General features: G+C 40.5%; 1 protein-coding gene across 1 annotated transcript in view; it reads left to right on the plus strand.

Annotated features, from left to right (window-relative positions):
- Positions 1 to 292: 292 nt before the first annotated feature.
- mrpl23 (mitochondrial ribosomal protein L23) overlaps positions 293 to 19,971 on the plus strand; it is a 29,247-nt gene continuing 9,568 nt past the window's right edge. The window contains exons 1-4 of the mRNA XM_079568143.1: positions 293 to 413; positions 774 to 896; positions 9,583 to 9,665; positions 12,138 to 12,211. Coding sequence (XP_079424269.1) covers positions 394 to 413; positions 774 to 896; positions 9,583 to 9,665; positions 12,138 to 12,211 — 300 coding nt within the window. The 5' untranslated portion in view covers positions 293 to 393. The remainder of the gene's footprint in view (positions 414 to 773; positions 897 to 9,582; positions 9,666 to 12,137; positions 12,212 to 19,971) is intronic.

The following is a 19,971-nucleotide window of genomic DNA, read 5'->3' on the forward strand; positions in this document are numbered from 1 at the left end:
GTTTTTTTTTTTTAGATCTATGTACAACAGGTACAAGTGCCAGATAAAGCAAACCGAATCATTCTCGTCTCTGCACATAAGCAACAGAAGAACTTCGGCTCCCTCTGCTGCTCAAACTCTCAATGCACGCTTCAGTCACTAATCACAGTTAACATTCACAAACAAACACAATTAGAAATATTTTGGTGGCAGTAGTATCGATGTCGTGCGCAGAAAGACATACCTTAACCTGGATCAAAATAAATGTTAGGAAATGTATTTACGTTTGCAGCGTCACGTGTGCTACGCGCATGTGCAGTAAAACCGGAAGTACACCCATGCACATGCAGCATTTGACAACATCAACCTTGAAAATACTATACAGATTAATGGTGTGACAGAACATCCTCAAATATGCCAGTGAACAGGTTACTGTAAGTAACACGTTTTTACAAAGACTGTAGTTGGTCACTTGACTTGTGGGATATGTTATTATACTTGATTTCTCTGAAGTTTAGCACACCAAGCTAACGCCTGAACTTGCTGAACATGGGTCGTGGCATGAATGGATCCTGTTGATTCTGTTTCATCATTTTCAGTTTTATCGAGATCTTCAACAGTAATTGCTGTTTGACTTAAATGTGACGTTTTGCTTTTAGGCCAGTTATGTTGGACAGATTAGATGCATGTTTGCTCTAGTAGTTGATGGGTTATAATTGCCTCCAGATTAAATGTCACATTTCAATGAGCTCCCGTGGGTTAAGAAAGAAACATGCGTCTGGTTCTCTCTTCAGGTACCCGCTGTTCCAGCTGGGCAACCCGCAGCTGAGGATCTTCAGACCCAACTGGTTTGTGAAGCTGGTGAAACCAGGGAAAGTGCAGCCCCCAGATACTGTCCAGTTTCGCATCCCATTGGAGTAAGAATTTCTTCTATGTATTTTAATGAAAATATGTTGAAGGCTGACTTCTTTCTGTATTTTGTTGTTATATATATATTATATATATATATATATATATATATATATATATATATATATATATATTTTACAATTGATCTCTATAACATTAAAGAGTAGCACTAATATAGCAATACAACTCTTTATTTAGAAGAATACATAAAAATATAAATAAGAAAAAAAAAAGGATATAAAAGAATCTGAAATTTACTTATCGATCTATGTTCCCACCCTCACCTATGGCCATGAGATCTAGTGTAATGACCAAAAGGACACGATCACGGATGCAGGCGGCTGAAATGAGTTTCCTTCGCACCGAGAGAAGCTCGGGGTAAAATCGCTGCTCCTTCATGTCAAAAGAAGCCAGCTGAGGTGGTTAGGGCGTCTGTTCCGGATGATTCCGGATCTTGGGAGGTGTTCCAGGCATGTCATTTTCGGAGGAGGCCTTGTGGAAGGCCCAGGACACGCTAGAGGGACTTTGTCTCTGAGCTGGCCTGCTGTGGCCTCAGAGTCCCCCAGAACAGCTGGAGGAGGTGTGCGTGGATCAGGAAGTCTGCACATCTCTGCTCAGACTGGCTGTTTCCCAATTGCCAGGATCCTCGGCGTCTCGACCACTTCGGACGTCATTCGCGTCATCACAGCGCCGCCAAGTGGTGTTCCATTTCACCTGGACCACTCGCCCCCTCGCAGCTCGACTCCTCCGTTTGGCTCATTTACGAAGGATACAGTAGTGGATCCTCCGCTGCCTCGGAGAGCTGAAATTACCCATGATGCACTGCAACATAGTTTCTTTTTTATTTTCTCGCAAAACTTTATTAGTTTGAACTCACTTTAAAAAAGTTGTGTTCCACATAAACAGTTTCCTGGCCTCTGTTATTCATAAAACAGTTGTTTTAATGAGCATAGATTGACACGTGACCTGACGCAGCCGCTCACTCCGGAGGCCGTTCCATTTGAGCTCAGAGGCGGCGGGGAGAGGACACTCCGCTCCGGTTTGGAGGAGCCGCCACCGAGGACGTCAACGAAGTGGCCAAACGGAGGACGGATCCTCGCAATTGAGAAACAGCCACTGTTTCCTCCACGGCCCGGCCCCGGATAAAGGGCAAGAAAATGGATGGATGGATGGATGGAATCTGGACTGAAGTCGTCATACAGAGTTTGCACATGTAGCTTTTACAAACATGCATTTTAAGATTGACTCCATGTAGCGCGCACACACACACTTTTTACAAATCCTTCTAGGTTCGACCAGAGGGTCCGTGGCCAGCTTATGTCAGAGGTATTGTATGTCTCTCTTTTTTGAGGAGAGTTGGCTTTGCAGGGCCAGGTTTATTGCGTCTTCCACAAAAGTGTTTTTTTTTGTTTTGTTTTTTTTCTTTATTTACTTGTATACCACAAGAAACTCCAGCTTGCTGCCAATTATTTAGAAAGTGATCACCTAAAACCTCTATTCATTGGTAAGAGTACAAAGTCTTGTGCTCAAAGCTAAAACATCTGAAACTCAGAACTTTTACTGCAGAATATGCAGTAATTCAAATAGAATCAATTAATTGAAATGTTCTTTTTAATCTGAAATCAATTTAAGTATTTCCTGCTTGGGGCCTGCAGGATCCCTGTACCCCTGTTTGGGTAACACTGATTTACAAAACTGTTGGCGCTATAGGTAAATTACCCTAATAGTAATTCTGTTAATCTGTTAAGTGATCTGTGGCTTCTTGGAACAGCGACTTAGGGGGACGATATGAAGCTCAAATTGGAGAAAGTGAACTGCAAAATTGCTTCCACATTTAAAAAAAATGTTTTTGCAGTTTTTCTCATGGCCACAAGATGGCATGCCAGCTCAAAGTTATAGTGGTACTTCTGAGTAAGCTGGAAAGTAAGGTCTAAGTATGCTGGTATTAAGAGTAATAATAGTTGGTGTGATTATCACTTTATAAAAAAAGGAGGTTTCTACTGATAAGAGAAGAAGAAGAAAGTCCTTTTTCTTGTGGATCATCTGTATGTCTCTGGTTGGATTTACACCATATTTGCTCATCATTGGTGCCTAGCGTCCCATTTAAGAACCGCTGAAGTCTTTAACTCCCAAGATACTTAAGCCTGGTCGTGACTGCAGTTTTTACTGAGATAGTTGATATAGTAGTTTCCTGTGAACTAGGGCTGGGCAATTAATTGAAATTTAATCGAAATCGCCATCTCTACTTTGGTCAGTCTCAATAATAGTCATGGGACTTCATAATCATCAGCTTTACAGACAATTCTTTGGCAGAAACAGCAACAAGATTTGGAGATTGGATGAGACAATGGAAGATATTTGGAGTTAAATGATACTGGAGGAGAGCATTGGTTTGTGTTTGAGCTGTTGTATAAAACTTATGTGTTAGTTCGTGAATCAGCTACATGTTTTTAATTATGGAAAAATACCATAAAATTGAACATCGACATTGATTAATACAAAAACAAAGAGTTAGTATTGTTGGTAGATTGTTGATTGCTGTTGGTTGTGTGATAGTCAATATTATCAGTTGATTAAGGTTTCTAATGAGGTAAAGAGTTGTGTTTTTGATGTGGAAACACATTCAAAATCATGTCAACGAGAACAAGAACAGATAGGCCGAACTCAAAGGAAGAACATGGTGGATTCTGTTTTTTTATTTCACCTCTGTTTGCAAGCTTTTTTAACCTCCCAGGGAATGCATTTCCCATTATTAGAGTCTTACCCTCATAATGACTTATTGTTTTTGTGTTTTTAAAGGAAAGCAGGAGTAATCCATTTTAAATAATTTTGGCCTGGTCCATGTCTTGAAGTTGTTGTTTATGTGAGTGAGTTGACACTAGGGCTGAAACAACTAATCGATTAATCGACAACTAATCGATTACTAAAATAGTTGTCAACTATTCCAGTAATCGATTAATCGTTTTCTAGTAAACACAGACTAAAATTGGGCAAAAAAGACATGACAATTATGTATTTTGGATGAAAACCTACTTTGTTTTTTAAAGTTAGGGTCTGCAGTGTATTGTACATCGTAAATTTCATATTTATCTGTCTTTGTCTCGTCCAATCAGAAAGCAGAATTAGCATAAAGAGCCTCCTACAAACGTTTACTTTAAGTTTACTCCATCCACGTGTCCTCAAGCGGTGCCACTTTCGCTTTATGTGATAAAAAAATTGAAAAAAATGCAATTTCCATGCACCTTTCACAGCCAAGCGATTAATCGATTAATCGTAAAAATAACCGGTCGATTAATCGATTACCAAAATAATCGTTAGTTGCAGCCCTAGTTGACACACACACACATACGCACACAATAACAAACAAGTCGTATCTGACTCCCACTGTAGATGAGCTCACTACAGTGGAGCAGAAGTTCTGTGAGGTAGGCGGTGTCAAGTATGTGGGTGATAATGAGAACTAGTATTGTGCACATGCCACATGCATGTAATAACACATAGTGAGTGACCTTTTGTCTCAAACACATTTCAGCGCGTTATCACAGCTAATCCGTCATGCTCTGCTGTTTTTCTTTGTATAATTTATTTGGTTTTGAGCCTGGCTTTCTCTTCTGTTTCCCCCCCTGTCCCACCCAAGACTTTACTGTTTATTGTGCTTTTTCTGTGCCGTGAATCCAAGAGACCAATCCCTTTTATGGCGCTTGTTGTTTTAAACACCTGGGTTGTATTCTTTTGTACCTGTGAGAGGAGGCATCTTATTAGTTTTTCTCGAGTATTTCTCAAATGAACATGATCAGATTTCTAAATTTACACCTGTTTAGTCCTTATTCCCAACACCTGGTATAAGTGGCTCAAGGCCAATGAGTTTACAAAGAAAAGAACACAACACTTTGAACTTATTTCAAACACAACACTGTCTAATAATGGCTTAACAAAGAGTGGGCTCCCTTTTGTTCTCCCACCTGTACAGCTCCATAGTGACTTTAACACTATGGTGATGTATTATTATGTTTTCTAAAATAATTGTTAACTGATTGAATTTACAAGATAGCGCCATTAACAACTGTAAGATATAATGAAAAGGCAATGACAACAAAAGAGTCCAGTTACTTTTCTTTTTGCCTAAAGCATTGGACTGTCTATTTAATGGTCATTACTGTTTGGACGACATTTTAAGAGCGCATCAGGTAACCAGCTATGTCTGTCTCTATTAAGACTTCAATGACTTAAAATGAGTTCACCTTTGATCTGTTTTGGTTATTGTCTGAGCAAAACCAAACGTAATCCTTCACACGCTGCTCTCATACAACAAACTCCTCGACTGTCTCTTCTTTAAGGCTCAGGTTCCTCAGTGGCTTTACCCCTAAACAATGCCACCTATTATGATCTTGATACTTAGTGCTGAGCAGCTCTAGTGCCGGTATTGTGGCCACAGATGGGCGGTGCTAAGACTGGTGAGTGTGCACATTGGGGCCTGAACCTGACAATGGGCCGGACTGGACAATGAGGAGCGGCTTTCTTTTGGCTTTCATGTGCAGCAGAAAACGGCTCTCTTATTTCATCCTCAACACTAAGCCACTTTTGACGCAACTTCCTTTGATGTTATGCGTGTGCGTCTGTCGCCTTTTAGGAACGATTTGCCCTATAACATACTTACAGAGATGATGAGAATAAAACGGTTTTAAGTGTGCTCTATGTTGCACAGATTCAATATTTGTTGTCATATATTGTTACTAAGGGCTGCAACTAACAATCAATTAAATAGTTTTGTTAGCAATTCCTTTTTCCAGCACTTTATTTTTTCATTACATTTTGACACATTTTATTCATTTGTCATTTATAGCAGAAAGTTATGAATTACTAAAGATAACAACAAGAGATATTGAAATATTATTAACCGGTGTTGATTACATTTTTTATATATTATTAATTTTTAAAGCTGAACTACCTGAATCACTTTGTTAGTTCAGCAAAATATCTCAACTCTTGCCTAAATGAGTTTCTAGCTCTCAGTCTCGAGTCTTGAGTTTTAATGAACTCAAGTGAACAATCCCAATGTGCGGGAGGGTCTGTGAGAGCTAGAAACTCATTTAGGCGACAGCCCGAGTTCATAGCAAGACAGAGTTGAGACATAAACAGGGCGGACCGTCAATGCTAAGGCTAGTTTAGCCTCTGACTTCCTCATTCGCGCTGGAGGAAAATGCGCTATATTTAGATACTTTTCAAATGCTGCGTTTACAATGTGGATCTATCATGCTTTAAGAAGTTTACTCTTATACAAGAAGACAGATTTAAAGCAGTACTAAGTAACTTGTTTACCTAATAAATCCTTTCCACAGTCCCTCTGGGGGTAATATAAGTGTTAATGGGATGATTGGGGAGTCTTTCCTCTCCCCCTGGTGTCTCTGGCCAGAAATCCCCACTTGGAGCTTTCCCTGCTTTGACCCGGAGACCCAATACACACTAATGGAATCATGAAGAAGAAGCTAACGGGCAAAGCTAACTGCGGGCTAGCGCCACTTAAACAGTATTTACAGCCAAGTTTGGGTGAAAAAAAATATATCCATTGTGTAATTGGATGTACAATATCCCTCTCTCCCTTTGTCTTTTCTGTCAGTGTAGTATTTACTCTCACAGACAATGAGTAAAAAACCGTAACATGCTACGACACCTGCAGTGGCGCTCATGGCCTCTACGGGCGTGAGTTACTTGGTACTGCTTTAAGGCTATAGTATTTAAACTAAAGCTCATTATAAAGCCTTTTTTTTGCTGAACTGTATGTTTTCCATGTAAGATTGGTACAATGTTATCAGGAATTATATCTTCTGAAAAAATATGTCTTGTATCAAATGTGACAGTGTTTAATCTAAACTGCTAAACGAACAGCTTCTCTCTTGCTTCACCCACAATTGCTCATCTTCTTGATACAAGGACACAGCAGCAGCAGCAATGCCCAGTCTGTTTATCTAATGTGGTTATAATGATTACTAATTAGCAGTGACTCTTGCAGCACTTTGTGCAAAAGAACTCTCACCATATTTGAAGTGTGACTCACTGGGACGAAACTCAACAGATAAACACTGCTGTCAGATCTCTGTGGTGTATTGTTGCTTTTGTGGCTTTATAAACTCTGTCACCGGCGAAAAAGACTTTAAAAATGGTATTGTTGACATATCGACAATTTGTATGATTTATAGGCTTTTGTTTTTTTTATCCACATTTGCCTCCAAAAAGTAAATATTTGTCTTCAATACAGTTCCATACAATTTGTTGAAACAATCCGACTTTGTTTCTTCTGTTGAGCTTTTTGATCAAACAGTAGCAGCAACGACAACAATCTTCAATCTTCTGTAACTGGTGTCCATAATATTTAATCTGTGAAAAGTTGTTCACAAACTTGGGCTCACATGTAAACATGATTAAAGTTATTCCACAAAGCCCCTTTGGTGAAAAATAAAACAAGAAAAGTTTTGTTCCATGATTACACACAGTGCTGCCATTGTGCCATTTTAAAACCTGCTCAGCAACAACATCATTGAATCGAATTTATCCCCTGCGTCATTCGATGCCTTTCTAGGTTTTGTGTTTAGAGTTCTTTCATCGTCTTAGGCCAGGAATCTTTGTAGCGTATGTGTTTGCGTATAATTATACACCAGTTGCCGAGGAACGATGCCTTAATCTCCGGCTGTTTGCGGAGGCACGTTTCATTCTTACTGTGTAGTGAAAGGTTAGCTTGTCAGATGCCAGTTTATACTTGGGATGATGATTTGATCTTGCCTCCATCACTATTGAAAACACCACACCCTTTGGCTAACTTTAGATCAACGCCTTGTTTTTTCCCCCATTTACTCCTCAACTTTCTGCCCAGGGCCTGTCTTCATCCTGGTTTCCCATTTCATTGCTGAGAAGGGGTGTCATGGTGTATTTTGACCTGAACTTACTCTGTTTAGACATAGCCCTGGCCTTTGTTATTGCCAAAAATTACAAGGTTGTTTTGCGTGGAGTGCAGATGTATGATGTTTTGGGGAGTAAGCTGACTATAATTGCAGCGGTAAAAGGCCGTAGAGCTTCAGAAAATGTTTCCTTCATCTATCAGGCTCAGTGTTTCCTCTGCTAATGATTCAGGGAAATGACCGCTGCCCCTCGCACTTGTGGGCTCTCATCCCTGCCTCTGCTTTCTAGGAAACCGGCGCTCACTTAGTAATCACTCTTTTTGATCTCACATACCCTCCATGACTGCACTGTATTTGGCTGTGCTTCGGCACGTCGAGGGGAATGGAAATGCCTCATCTCTCTTGTCTAAACTGTTGCAAAGACATAAATGAGCTGCAATACTTTGATAACCCTCATGGTTATGGTGAGGTCGTAATGCTCCTTCAACGCTCCACTGATAGTGCATTTATCACTGAAATCGTGCATAAAAATGACAAATGAGGACTTCAGTAGCACTTTGCTGGTCCAACTTGGAAATCTTCCCCAAGTTTTGGCCTCTTTCAAATAAAAAGCTGTCTGTAGAACAAGCAAAAGCTCTGATTTGCCGTAAGGAGTCCAATCTTATCGGGTGGTGAGCACGTTCCAGCCCTGCAGATCAGCATGTCGGCCTGTCCATTAAGTGCTTATCAGTTTCAAGTTTCAAAAGTTTTCTGTCATTGTCATGTTACATTTGTCTCGCAAATCAAATCTTTAGAATTTTAGTAGCTGTGATTAGTAAATCGCAAAGACTTATGCAATTATCCTAATGTTCTTTGAAAACAACAAAAATCTCTCTCTGTAAGGATTTATTATGTCTAAAAACGTCTTACTCGTGGTAGTGGTAGTGTTGCTCTGACTATAAACATGTACAATAGGCCAGGATTACTTCCTCTGTCATCATTAGCCCTTTTAGATGCAAAGAAAATACAAACATGGTATCGGGTGGATTACAGCATATGTACTCGTCGATATGCCAGTAGTTTATGTTTCATGATTGAACCAAAAACAATTCCTAGTTGTGAACCTGTTCAGTAACAATGGCCAATAAACCGATTCTGATAAGGTTTAGACCAAAGTAGTTCATATTCAAGTGTCTCACACATATTTAAAACTGTCAATATATTAGGGGGTGCATCCCTACAATGGTGCTTTGTGTAGATTTAGCCAAAATGAAGGGGGGCAATACATTAGTTGAATTCATCACAAAAATCTATGGGGTGATAGACAAAGGCCTGTCCGATGCACTCTTGCCAGTCCCCTGCCTTGCTATAAAGCACTTTGTCAGACGCATTTGGGAAGTGCTCTGTACCAGACTAATCCAATTGTCTAGATTGATCTGCTGTTAAAAGCCTTTCTTCCTCTGGTTGGAGCAATGGGCTCCCAGTGCTGCCCTATGAGCTAGCCTCAGCTGCTGTTAGCTTCGCTTCCTGTGTAGGGTTTCACTGGGCTGGATCGATACATGTAGACTCTAATTGGATGAACACTCACATTAAGAGAGAATAAAAGCTAAATACGTATGGGTTAAGGGAGGGTCCTTTCTGTTACAGTAGGGAATATAACAACACGATTTATAAGAAGTGGATGCAGGCATCATCATTTCTGTATTGTCTGCACTATGTTGGTACAATAGCAATGGTTGACAGCCTTCTAACACTCATTTAGTTAATGCCATCACATGCATTGACTTTCAGACAGAGCTCATCACCTCTATCTCTCTGACAGGATGACCAAGTATGATATCAAGAATTACCTGGAGAAGATCTATAATGTTCCTGTGGGAGTTGTCCGCACCAGGATTCAGTTTGGTGAGTATCCGTGTGTGCATAAGCACAACACTGTCAGCAACTGTATTATAGCTACTGGTGTCCATGGTCCTATTAATCCAGATTTAAATTGTAGTTTTGTTACCTTCTACACATCAGTGCGTTATTTCATTTCTGGATGTAAATTTAAGGGATTACAATTTAGTAATGATGATGATTATTCCTGATTGAGGGGCTTGGTACCAAAATGTTGGTCTGACCACTGCAAGAGCATATAACCCCGCCTTTCAGTCGATTACATGTCTCATATGCAGTTGAGAATGTATGTTAAGAGACGGATGAACAAAACCGAGCAATACTAGCATAGGGCTTGGCAGTTCAGTGCCTGCTACCAGGCAACACTCTCCACCCACTCATTTGTTCATGTATATTTTTAAGCCGTGTAAGAAAATATTCTGAAGCAAACATTTGACCCTACACCAGTTTACGATAACTGAGAATATATATAAATGCAGCACTGCGCTCTGTTTCTGCCCGCGAGTCTTTGAGCTCTCCTCAAAGTGGTTGGTATTGTTTTCACTTCTTCACGGCTACTAAACAGCCTGTAGCTGGTACGATCGTTCCCACACAATGAACTCGAAAACTGGGGGAAGGAGGGAGAGGGAAAAGGCAAGAGCGAAGAGGTGTGGTGCATGGAAGTATGCGGTCTCAGACCGAACGTGTGTTTTCCGCCGGTGGTGTTTCTTGAGCAGGGAGTTCAAACTGTTAAATGCACAGCCTACTGTATTTGGATTTCCCCAGTGAAATATGAGCCTTAATATTGAAACACATGCAAGTGAGGCATGTGTCGTCAGCCTTGAGACGTAATTTCTTTTTGCAAAATGTATGTTCCATGATTCTATTCAGAAATCATTTTAGTTCAGTATCCCTTTCATGCACAATCTTAGTTTTTTCCTAACAAAAATAATATGTGTTTGAAAAAAGGCCATTATGTGAGATTCATTGATGATGGATAGCTGTCTGTCAAAATGACAGAGACATTTTTTCCTTGCAAAACCACTGCTCTTCACTCACCTCATCCTTCCTCCTGCTCTGGAAATGATCAAAGAGCTCCCATGGCTGTTATGTCACTGACTTACATGTTGGTTATTTATTGGAATGGAAGACAAAACTGAGTCTACAAACCTTTTTTTTGGCCCTCCATTTGTCAAAAAATGCTCAAAGAATACAAGTGAAAGAAGACATGTGGGTAACTTTGAGCAGGGGCTAATGATTGTTGATTCCTGTACAGGTCACAAAGATCCCCACAACCTGGTAGAGACTAGCACAAGGAAGTGGAGGCGCCTCACTTAGCTTAACCTCTGGTGTGGTATACTCATCAACGCTGTTTATTAGGGTTGTATCCGTATAAAGCAAGGTTCAAGGTACGCCCCCAGGACAAGCAGGAAAGAAATGTACTGTGGGGCAGGGGAGATTGGTCAGTCCGGAGCCCCGTTTGTCCCAAGTTGCGTCAGAGAAGGTATCCCTGTCTGCGTCAGGATTTCCACTTAATTGGCAGCGTAAAACAGGCACAGAGCAGCGAGGGGCGCAAACGACCCTTTCTTTCCTCCACGGGCGGCATGGGTATTTTGAAAGGGGTTGCCATGGTTACCGCTCTGGCTAGGGATTTGTAATGTGATAGGTAGCTGCCAAACCGCAATCTCAAAGTGGGAGAAATTGTGCTTGCGTTTGCAAATGTTGTTTGAAAACTCGGCTTATACTAGTTCAGTTCTACATGAAGTGTTGGGACAATGATGACGATACATTTAATTTACTAGTTAATCTTTTATAATCGCACTCTCCCACCCACACCCGGGGCCCTCATCTTGCCAAAGGGCTGTGTAGAGGGGCATTTTTACAACTCTGCTCAGGGCTTTCCCTGAGCTGTGGGCTGTCTGGCTAGTGATTACTTGCTAAGCGTACCACATACGCACTATATTCACAATCCATACACAGCAATGCACTTACACATAAATGACTCATTACAACAGAATGTTTCCCCTGTTTTTCACGTCATAAACGGTTCCCATGGCAACGGCAACCACTCCTGGAGTCCGTCGACTTGACCACCGGGGTCTTGTTGGGATTAGTTGGGACTGATACATTGTATATCATTTGTCTGACCATAAACCTTTGACCTGATGTTGCCTAATATATTAAGATTTTGGTTTTAAGACTTTAAGAGAATCGATGCATTTTCTTGGTCTCAGGTGAATGGCTCTGCTGCACCACTTAAACAACAATGAAAGATATGCTGAGAATAAGAGAATAATAATAATACCTGTTTTGAATATTGTGGTAATGGTACTGCAGTGTTCGACTAAACCATGTACCAATTGTGACACATTACAACTCTCAATAAAAATCATGAAATTAACGTTTTACTTATTGGGGAGACACTTGAGTAACGATTGTGAAATACATAGATAGAAGATACTCCTTTTCACACAGAAATGAACTGTCTTCTTTGTGCAGGCTCCAATAAGAAGAGGAATCACCTGAACCAGAAAGTCAAGCAGCCTGACTACAAAGTGGCCTATGTACAGTTGGTAAGTGGACCTGCCCTGTACTCTTCTGCACTGATCAGTCGGGCTGGGTACCTTTTTATATTTTTTGATACCGGTACTTTAACTTCGTTTACAATTGGCTTGTTGCACAATGTGGCGCTAGTACTTCCAGTTCGTATTAATTTCCATTAAGATTAGCTTAGACCCGTTTGAATCAGCGTATTTCCTAAAGATTCTGTGGTGGACAGTGAGTTCCTGGTAGATGATCACATACTGCAGGTTAACGAGTTGCTGTACAGTGTAAATATTTCTGTAGAGGAGACGTCTATGTTTATGAGGATCAGTGAGTTTGTCCAGAAGCTAAAGGCTAACATTAATTTCATGCATTATACAATTTGAAATGGTGTCTTTTCTTCCATTTTTTTAATAGCATGTTAGCCTTTAGCTTCAAGACAACCTATCAATCCTTTATGATCACAGATGTCTCCTCTGAACTCATTACATCCTGCATCAAGATTTGAACACACAGTAAATCATCTACCGGGAACTCACTGCCCACAACATAATCTTTAGAAAATATGATTATTATTCCAGGAAAAGAATACAGACAGGAAGTACTGGCGCTCACAACTTCAGGCAAGCCAATGCAAGCCAATACCTGAAAAAGACCATTTCTTTTAAATTCGTATCAATTATTTCAGCTGATACAGCTTTGTAACTTCCTTTAATACCAACAGGGATCAAAACTTAGTATCTATAGATTTTTTTTTTCTTCAGAACCTGCTTTCGATGCTTTTATTTTTTCAATACCAGTAGCAGCTTAACTTTTTTTTTTCCCGATACCATACTGGTATCATTTAATGGTACGGCTCCTAAATTTGAATATATTTCAAGAGGACAAACTAATTCAGATTATGACTTTGTTGAATCATAAGTCACAGCATGTCGTTATATTGTAAAATGTAACGGATACTATCGATATTAACGGAATATTTTATTACTATAACCTAAGTGATTGATGGAGCAGATAACGCCCCTGTGTTGTTGATGTCGGAGCTGTCTTTGAAGCCGAGTACAAAAACTTGCACAAACCAGTTTTTTAACATGTAAATGACTTTGTTCTTACGGTAAAGCTACTCCCACATACAATAATCTTTCCAAATTCTCCAAACTGATCACTGCCTTCTTGCTTCAACAAGTCCCCAGTGGTTTTTATTAGAATCTAAGTATTGATTCACATGGGAAATTGGGTTGCCTCAGTATCTCTATTGTAAAATACTTCTACTTAAAACAATTGTGCAAAGTGAACACATGAACAAAAATAACACTGTAATAAAATATATAGTAGATAATAAATCAAACCCATTTCGTATATGTAAGCATTTGTATCCTATAGGGAACGGGGTAGATAGAGATAGTATCAATAATATAACAGTGGACCATTGAGGTTTTCTATCACGAAATCACAAAATCACAAAATAATAAACATCACTCACTGTATAGTCTCAAACTGGATCTTTTTAATACATTAGTCTTAACACGACACTTACAGATAAGAATCTACTGATGTGTTCATTAATATTTCAAAGGGAACACTTCTCTTGTCCAACACAAAGGATGTGGTTTGGGTGAGTTTGAAAGTGTCTCTCCAGAGATCTGCGGTGACATAAAAGTGATGGGACAGATACTAATCCTCAGAGGAGTAAGGTCTTTCCTCATGTGTACTTTTCTATACATTACATCATAGTTTAGCTGAGTGCCCATTTACAATAAGCAGAAATGATATTGTGTGTAAAACAATACATCAAAACAAAGTTACAATGTGAAATACTACACATACACTGAAAACAGATACTCTGTGTTCATGTTGTCAACAAATACTATTTTTGCCAAAGTAACATTTGACTAAAATGTGGACTGAAACTAGATAAAAAGTTGAATGACAAACATCTTTAACCTTTGCCCCATATCATTTAACTGAGTTCCCAAGGAACAAGTCCTTGGGAGAAACTGGATATGAATGAGTCAGAATAAAATATGAATGTTGAAGGAATTTGATTACATTTTTAGACTAATACTAGGCTAAGAACTATTTGACTAAACACTAAAGAAAATTAAAGCTTACTTATAAAAATATTGTCAAAATGAATATTCCACAGAGTAAAATGTAAGGCATCGATTCCTTTCCCTTCTGGACATATTTCCTGGAAATTTTCCATGGGAAATGTAGGGAATTTAAAAAAATAAAAAACTGCCCAAATGCTTAAATAAACAGTATATTTTTAGCATTTTTCATTGAATAAACTATTGCTTATCCATTAATATTTATCGTCTGTTCATTTATTAGCATTTCCCCCTATTCTTTCTTTGTAAAACTTTGATTTTTAACTGAAGCAAATCGCGTTTCATTATATTTCATGTTTATTGCAGCTTGACTGGTATTTTAGGATGTGATTGTGCACTTTTAGAACAAAGGTTTACTGTCATTTTTATGCCTGAGAGTTGACAGTATCGAGTATCGTTAGAATCAATAATATTGTTTATCGCGGTACTTTCCTGCCTCAATATATCGAACTTCAAATTTGTTATCGTGACAGGCCTACGTATTGTATTGTCAAAACATGATCCTCAACTTTCCTAAAGCCTAAATCCTGCTTAAAACTCTCTCTAATATGTGGTGGGAAAAAGCTAAACTTTTATATCATGATTTCATTTAACACACTGGTTAAATTCACCTGTCTCAGTAATGATCAGCGCAGGGACAGCAAACAACTGTGTCAAGCACAGAGCTTCATTAAACAGAGCAGACCTAAATTACAGATCAATCTCTACAGACACATGGCACAGACTTAAAACGATATAATATTGCAATGCCACATATACTTCTATTTCATCTCCAAAAGTCCTCCTTTTTATTGGCTACACATCTAAAACACTGTCCTGTTCAAACCCTGGTGTCCGATATGGTAAAGAGAACTTTTCATTTCTCCTGTACTAGATGTTTAAGTGTATAACTATCACATCTGCTTCTTATGCTGCGGTTTATACCTGTCTGTAAAGAAGCAACCTTCAGTTCTATTTACTCCCTGTTTATTCCCATTAATCCCCACATATGCCCGTTTTATTCCCATATTTCCTGTTTATTCTTATGAAAAATTCCCGTAATTTTGCAACCCTAAATTGAGTTCACATAAAAAGCACGATGTCAGTCATTTCTCATAGGTCAGTGCGCGTTTGTCTCAGTCCCCACCGGCGTTGATGGACTAGAAACAAATGTAAGCACACGACACGTCCACACAGTCAAAGGAAACCCTCCTTTTCTTTTGCAGCGGTGGGTAGAAAACAAGATTGTTCCTAATTGACTCCACATGTGGGAGAGTGTTCTGTGGGCTGATGCTCACACCGCGACCCCCTCTCTCCCCCATACAGACACACACACAACCCTCCACAAGCCGTGCTCCCTTCATAAGCTAATATTGCCTCAGTAATACATTTGCTGGTGCACCCTATCCCTCCCTCTCATTCCTTTCTCGTGGTTTGCGGTTAATGGGAGGCCTCCGTTTTGCGGGGTTCCGTGACGGCCATTTTCCTCGGGCTTAGGGGGACCCGGGCTCTGGGGGGGAGAGGTGGCGTCTGCATGTGTGAAATGTGCACTGTGTGTGGGAAAGTGTGAGGGGCGAGCAGGGGTGAGAGGGGGAGGTGACTAAGGGCATGATGGAGTCATGCCAGAACAGTGATCAAGGGGAGGGTCAGAGTCAGCCTAGTGGTGCAGCCGCTGACGAAAACAGCGGTCCAAAATGAAAATCTTGACTTTATCAGCGCGCTTGTGTGTTTGGCGTGGTTTCAGAGTGACTGGTGGTCTTGGAGTCGGACTGCTTTCCTGTGCCAAGAGGGCTAGCTCTTTCAAACCACGACTACTACCATTTCACTGCTGAGGAGCTCCGTGCCCCATTTCCATTTAACCATCACTTACTTCTAAAACCTCTGCAAATCTACTGTGGTGCTTTCACAAAAGAGAACGCACTTTGAAATTATAGTCATTGTGCAGCCTCATTATTGTCAGTCAAACATTTACGATAAGGTACTCTTTGCCTGGCATGTAAATGAAAAGGCTGTGGTAAGGTTTGGTCTGAGGAGGAGTTATTTTCTCTGTGGAGTAGCAGTTGGTGTGCAGAGCTGTGCTGGTTGGTGCCAGCTGCGGCACTTCATAGGCTGAGTGCTCCGAGTGCATGCTGAAAGCTCCCACAGGGTGCTGTTCTGAATATATGAATGGGAGATTGGACTGCTCTCAGCATTTCTCAATGATCCATCCTGCTATACTGTGTAATGCTGTTCCTGTTGCAAACTACAGTTCTTCCATCCTTTTTAACCATGCATTATTATTTACTAACCTCCATTCCGAGACTTGAACCCACAATAAGGACAGAGCAGTTTTCTGCCATATGTGCAGCAACTTCAACCACTAGGCTGCATGGCATTTTTCATATTGATGTTGAGAGCAGAACTTACTTTATCTGAGATTTGTCTGTGATTTATCTTCTTTTTTTCCTTTTCTTTTTTTTAGCTTTGTCAGAAAATTCTAAAGGCCATTTGACATTTTGATGGATTGAAAATCCAGCCGTTATAAAACTTCAAATGCAGGTGTGCTCACATTTAGCTCTGACCATGGCCTTTGAGCTTGAGCTCTTCCTAAAGCGCAGCAGCCGCACCTCAAAAGAGCATGCACATGCTTTCGCTTTATTCACAGCAAATACAAATGTGTTGCTATGATTTTTTTCACAAAAGCGCATGTTCTCAAGAGCACTGAGAGCGCATTGGATTGGATTATACAGTAGACATGCACCTGTACCTGTATGGTACAGACAGAATTGATGTGCCTTAAATTGTCCCGCAGTGTTTATTGAAGCTACAATGGAGGAAATACCTCTAAAACAGTGAAATGTATTGAATATTTTTGTATTATAATCCTATTCATAATATCATAATGATAGTAATAGTGAGTAGTTCACTGTTTATTTAATAAACAGTGAAAAATGGCTCTAAATCATCATCCCTAGAGCCTTTTACGCACTAGGCACATCCAGGTACCTTGTACCATTGCATCACTGTTATCTGACAGTTTATACAGCAAATACTATCATCCATAGACAAAAGCAAAGAGTGCATCAGCAATTCCTTTTAACTGCAAGTACCTTCAAATTCTGGTAACATCTGTGTGTGGGGTGTGGCTGGTGAGGTGCACACCATCTCCCCATGCCAAGTGACGTTTATCTGCAGAGAAAGATTACTTTCTTCAGTGAGAGCTGTGTGCGTAAGGTGACTGTGTAAAACGCTTGGCGCAGGAGGGAAAGCAGGCACACAGATGGTCCAGGGTGATGTCACAATCCAAGCTGTTGAACCAGACACTTTTGTTTACAGTTACAATAATACTGTCACTAGAGCGGTGATTAGAGTGGTCACGATGTTACTCCTCCAAGAGTCAAACTAAACTCTGTGTTTTCATACCATCAAAACTGTGATGGTTTTAATTTGTGGGGCAATTAGTTCTCCTAAGAAGTTCAGGAAAACACTAAGTGCCCCATGTGTTTAAATGTTGATATTCATCTTGCAGGTTTGGTTTATTTCTTCTCAGTATGTGTTGGGCCCTTGCTCATAGTGCTCCAGTGATCTAGGTGCATCAGTTAGAACACCGAGAGCCCCAAATCTAAAAAACAAAAACAGCCACAAAGTAAGCAAAAGATAGGGATGGACCAGCTGCTGTACAACTGATAGCTCAAAGTAAATTTGCTCATTTCCCATGTTTCTGTTTTACTGGCTGAGTACATGGGGATCTCCTAACTGGATGTGAGGGCGTGAAAGAGACGCACACAAGACTTGCAAACACCAGGGGCTTGTGACAGCACTGGAAAAAGAGGGAAACAGCTGTGGAGGACTCTTCCAGAAAGCAAAGCCAAGTGTGCTCCTCTGACACTAGATGGCAACATTTTGCCGTCCAGCTCCTGTCCCCTCCTGTCCCCGCTGCGTGTTTGACTCCGTGTTGTCAGGAGACCCCACAGGCTTGTGACTCACTGGTGGGAGTCCAGAATGGATCCCCCACACACCTTCTCCTGATAATGGGTCATTTCTCCGAATGCAAAGTAACAAACTGAGGTTCCTACGGCATTCGGCTTCGATAGAACAGACTTTAGATCTTGGGAGTGGGAGTGACATTCTATTTAGATGAACTTTTTACGCCCCTTTTCCTTTTTTGAACTGTCATGCAAACAGAGTCTAGTCTTTCTGTCTGTCTGCTGCTCAGCTTCCTTCCCCTCTCTGTTTTGCCTCACCCTTTGCTTATCACACCAATTAACATTTTTAACATTTGCCCTTTTCCTCACCGCACTCCTCCCATCACTGTCATGGTTAATTTTATAAAGAATCAGCCGCTTAAATATCAAGATTTTTTTGTTTTTGTCATTTCAACATACTGTCACCTTCAGTAATATGTATGAGTAATTAAAATTGCTAATATCATCTGTTGAGTACTTTGGACGAGTAAAATCCCTGTTGGTCTCCTTAGTTTTCGAGATAAGTGGTCATGTATTCATGTGTACATGTATTCCGGCGGAGAGCCCAATAAAAGGAGAATCTTTTCCTGGCAATCAAGTTTAGCTGAAAGACCTCCATCACCCTATCTGTCTCCTGATTTGAAAAATCTTCTAAGTAAATCTTCTAAGTAAACGTGTGTAGGTTTCATAAGAGCTCAGTGGAGAGCAAACATGAATTATAGAGAACGGAGCTGGTCTTAACCGTTCTGTTTGGAATTTCACACGCAAACCTTTTTTTAATGTCTTCCCTACTGGTAAACTTTTTACCTTTCCCACATTACTCAGGAGACGACGATGAAGCCACATCTATATTGATCTCATGAATGCATTTTGTTTGTTTTATTAATTTAAAAGGGAAACTGTGAGATCCTTGTTCTCTACGAAATCTTGATTTGTGGCTTTTTCATGTTTATCTCTCTGAACAGAATCTGTTTCCTTCTAATTTCCTTCCATGTTTCCTCCATGTCGCCCTTATTTAGATAGCAGTGAAAACACCAGACCCCCCCAAACCGCTCCATCCACTTGCTCACACACACAGAAATGGGCACGGCCTCATAACCTTTCTTTCTTGATTACCCCTGACCTCTTGACCTGTAATGACACAGCTGCCACTTTGATCAGCCAATCAGCACACGGCGCCACCCAGGTTCTCTGTGGGGCTGCCGCTGGCCTGATAAAGCCTTCTGATAGGTCCATGCTGATGCATTTCCTGTTTTGGTATGCGTCTTCATTTTTATTTTCTCCACCAGCTGGTCCCAGATTTCCTTGCAGCCAAGGAGGGTGCGCCTGGGGAATGACGCGATGTATGTTTATGTAAAATGTTCACATAGGGTAAGCGTTTTGTCCAGGAGTCCCAAGCGCAGGCGTGTTTGTAGCCTAGATAGTGGGGTTTGGAGCTGGGGGGTGGAAGGTGGATGGTGGAAATGAAGGGGGAGGGGTGTGTATATGTGGAGTTGTTTACGTGTGTTGTAAGAGAGAAATGGGGTACATTGTGGGGGCGGGGGTGCCACTGACATAGATGGAGGGGATAATGATGGGGAACAGCTGTTTATTTGTGTGGATGTGTGTAATGAGAGTGACCGGTCAAGATGTGACATTTAGGTGTGAACCACCGTAAGGTAATGCGCGTGAGGACGCCTCGCTCGACACTTACACGAAAACAAACAAAAAAACTGTAATGGTGTTTTTGGTAGGGTAGCCTTTGCTGGAAAACAT

The sequence above is a fragment of the Gobius niger genome (assembly GCF_951799975.1).
Source record: "Gobius niger genome assembly, chromosome: 12".
NCBI lineage: Eukaryota > Metazoa > Chordata > Actinopteri > Gobiiformes > Gobiidae > Gobius > Gobius niger.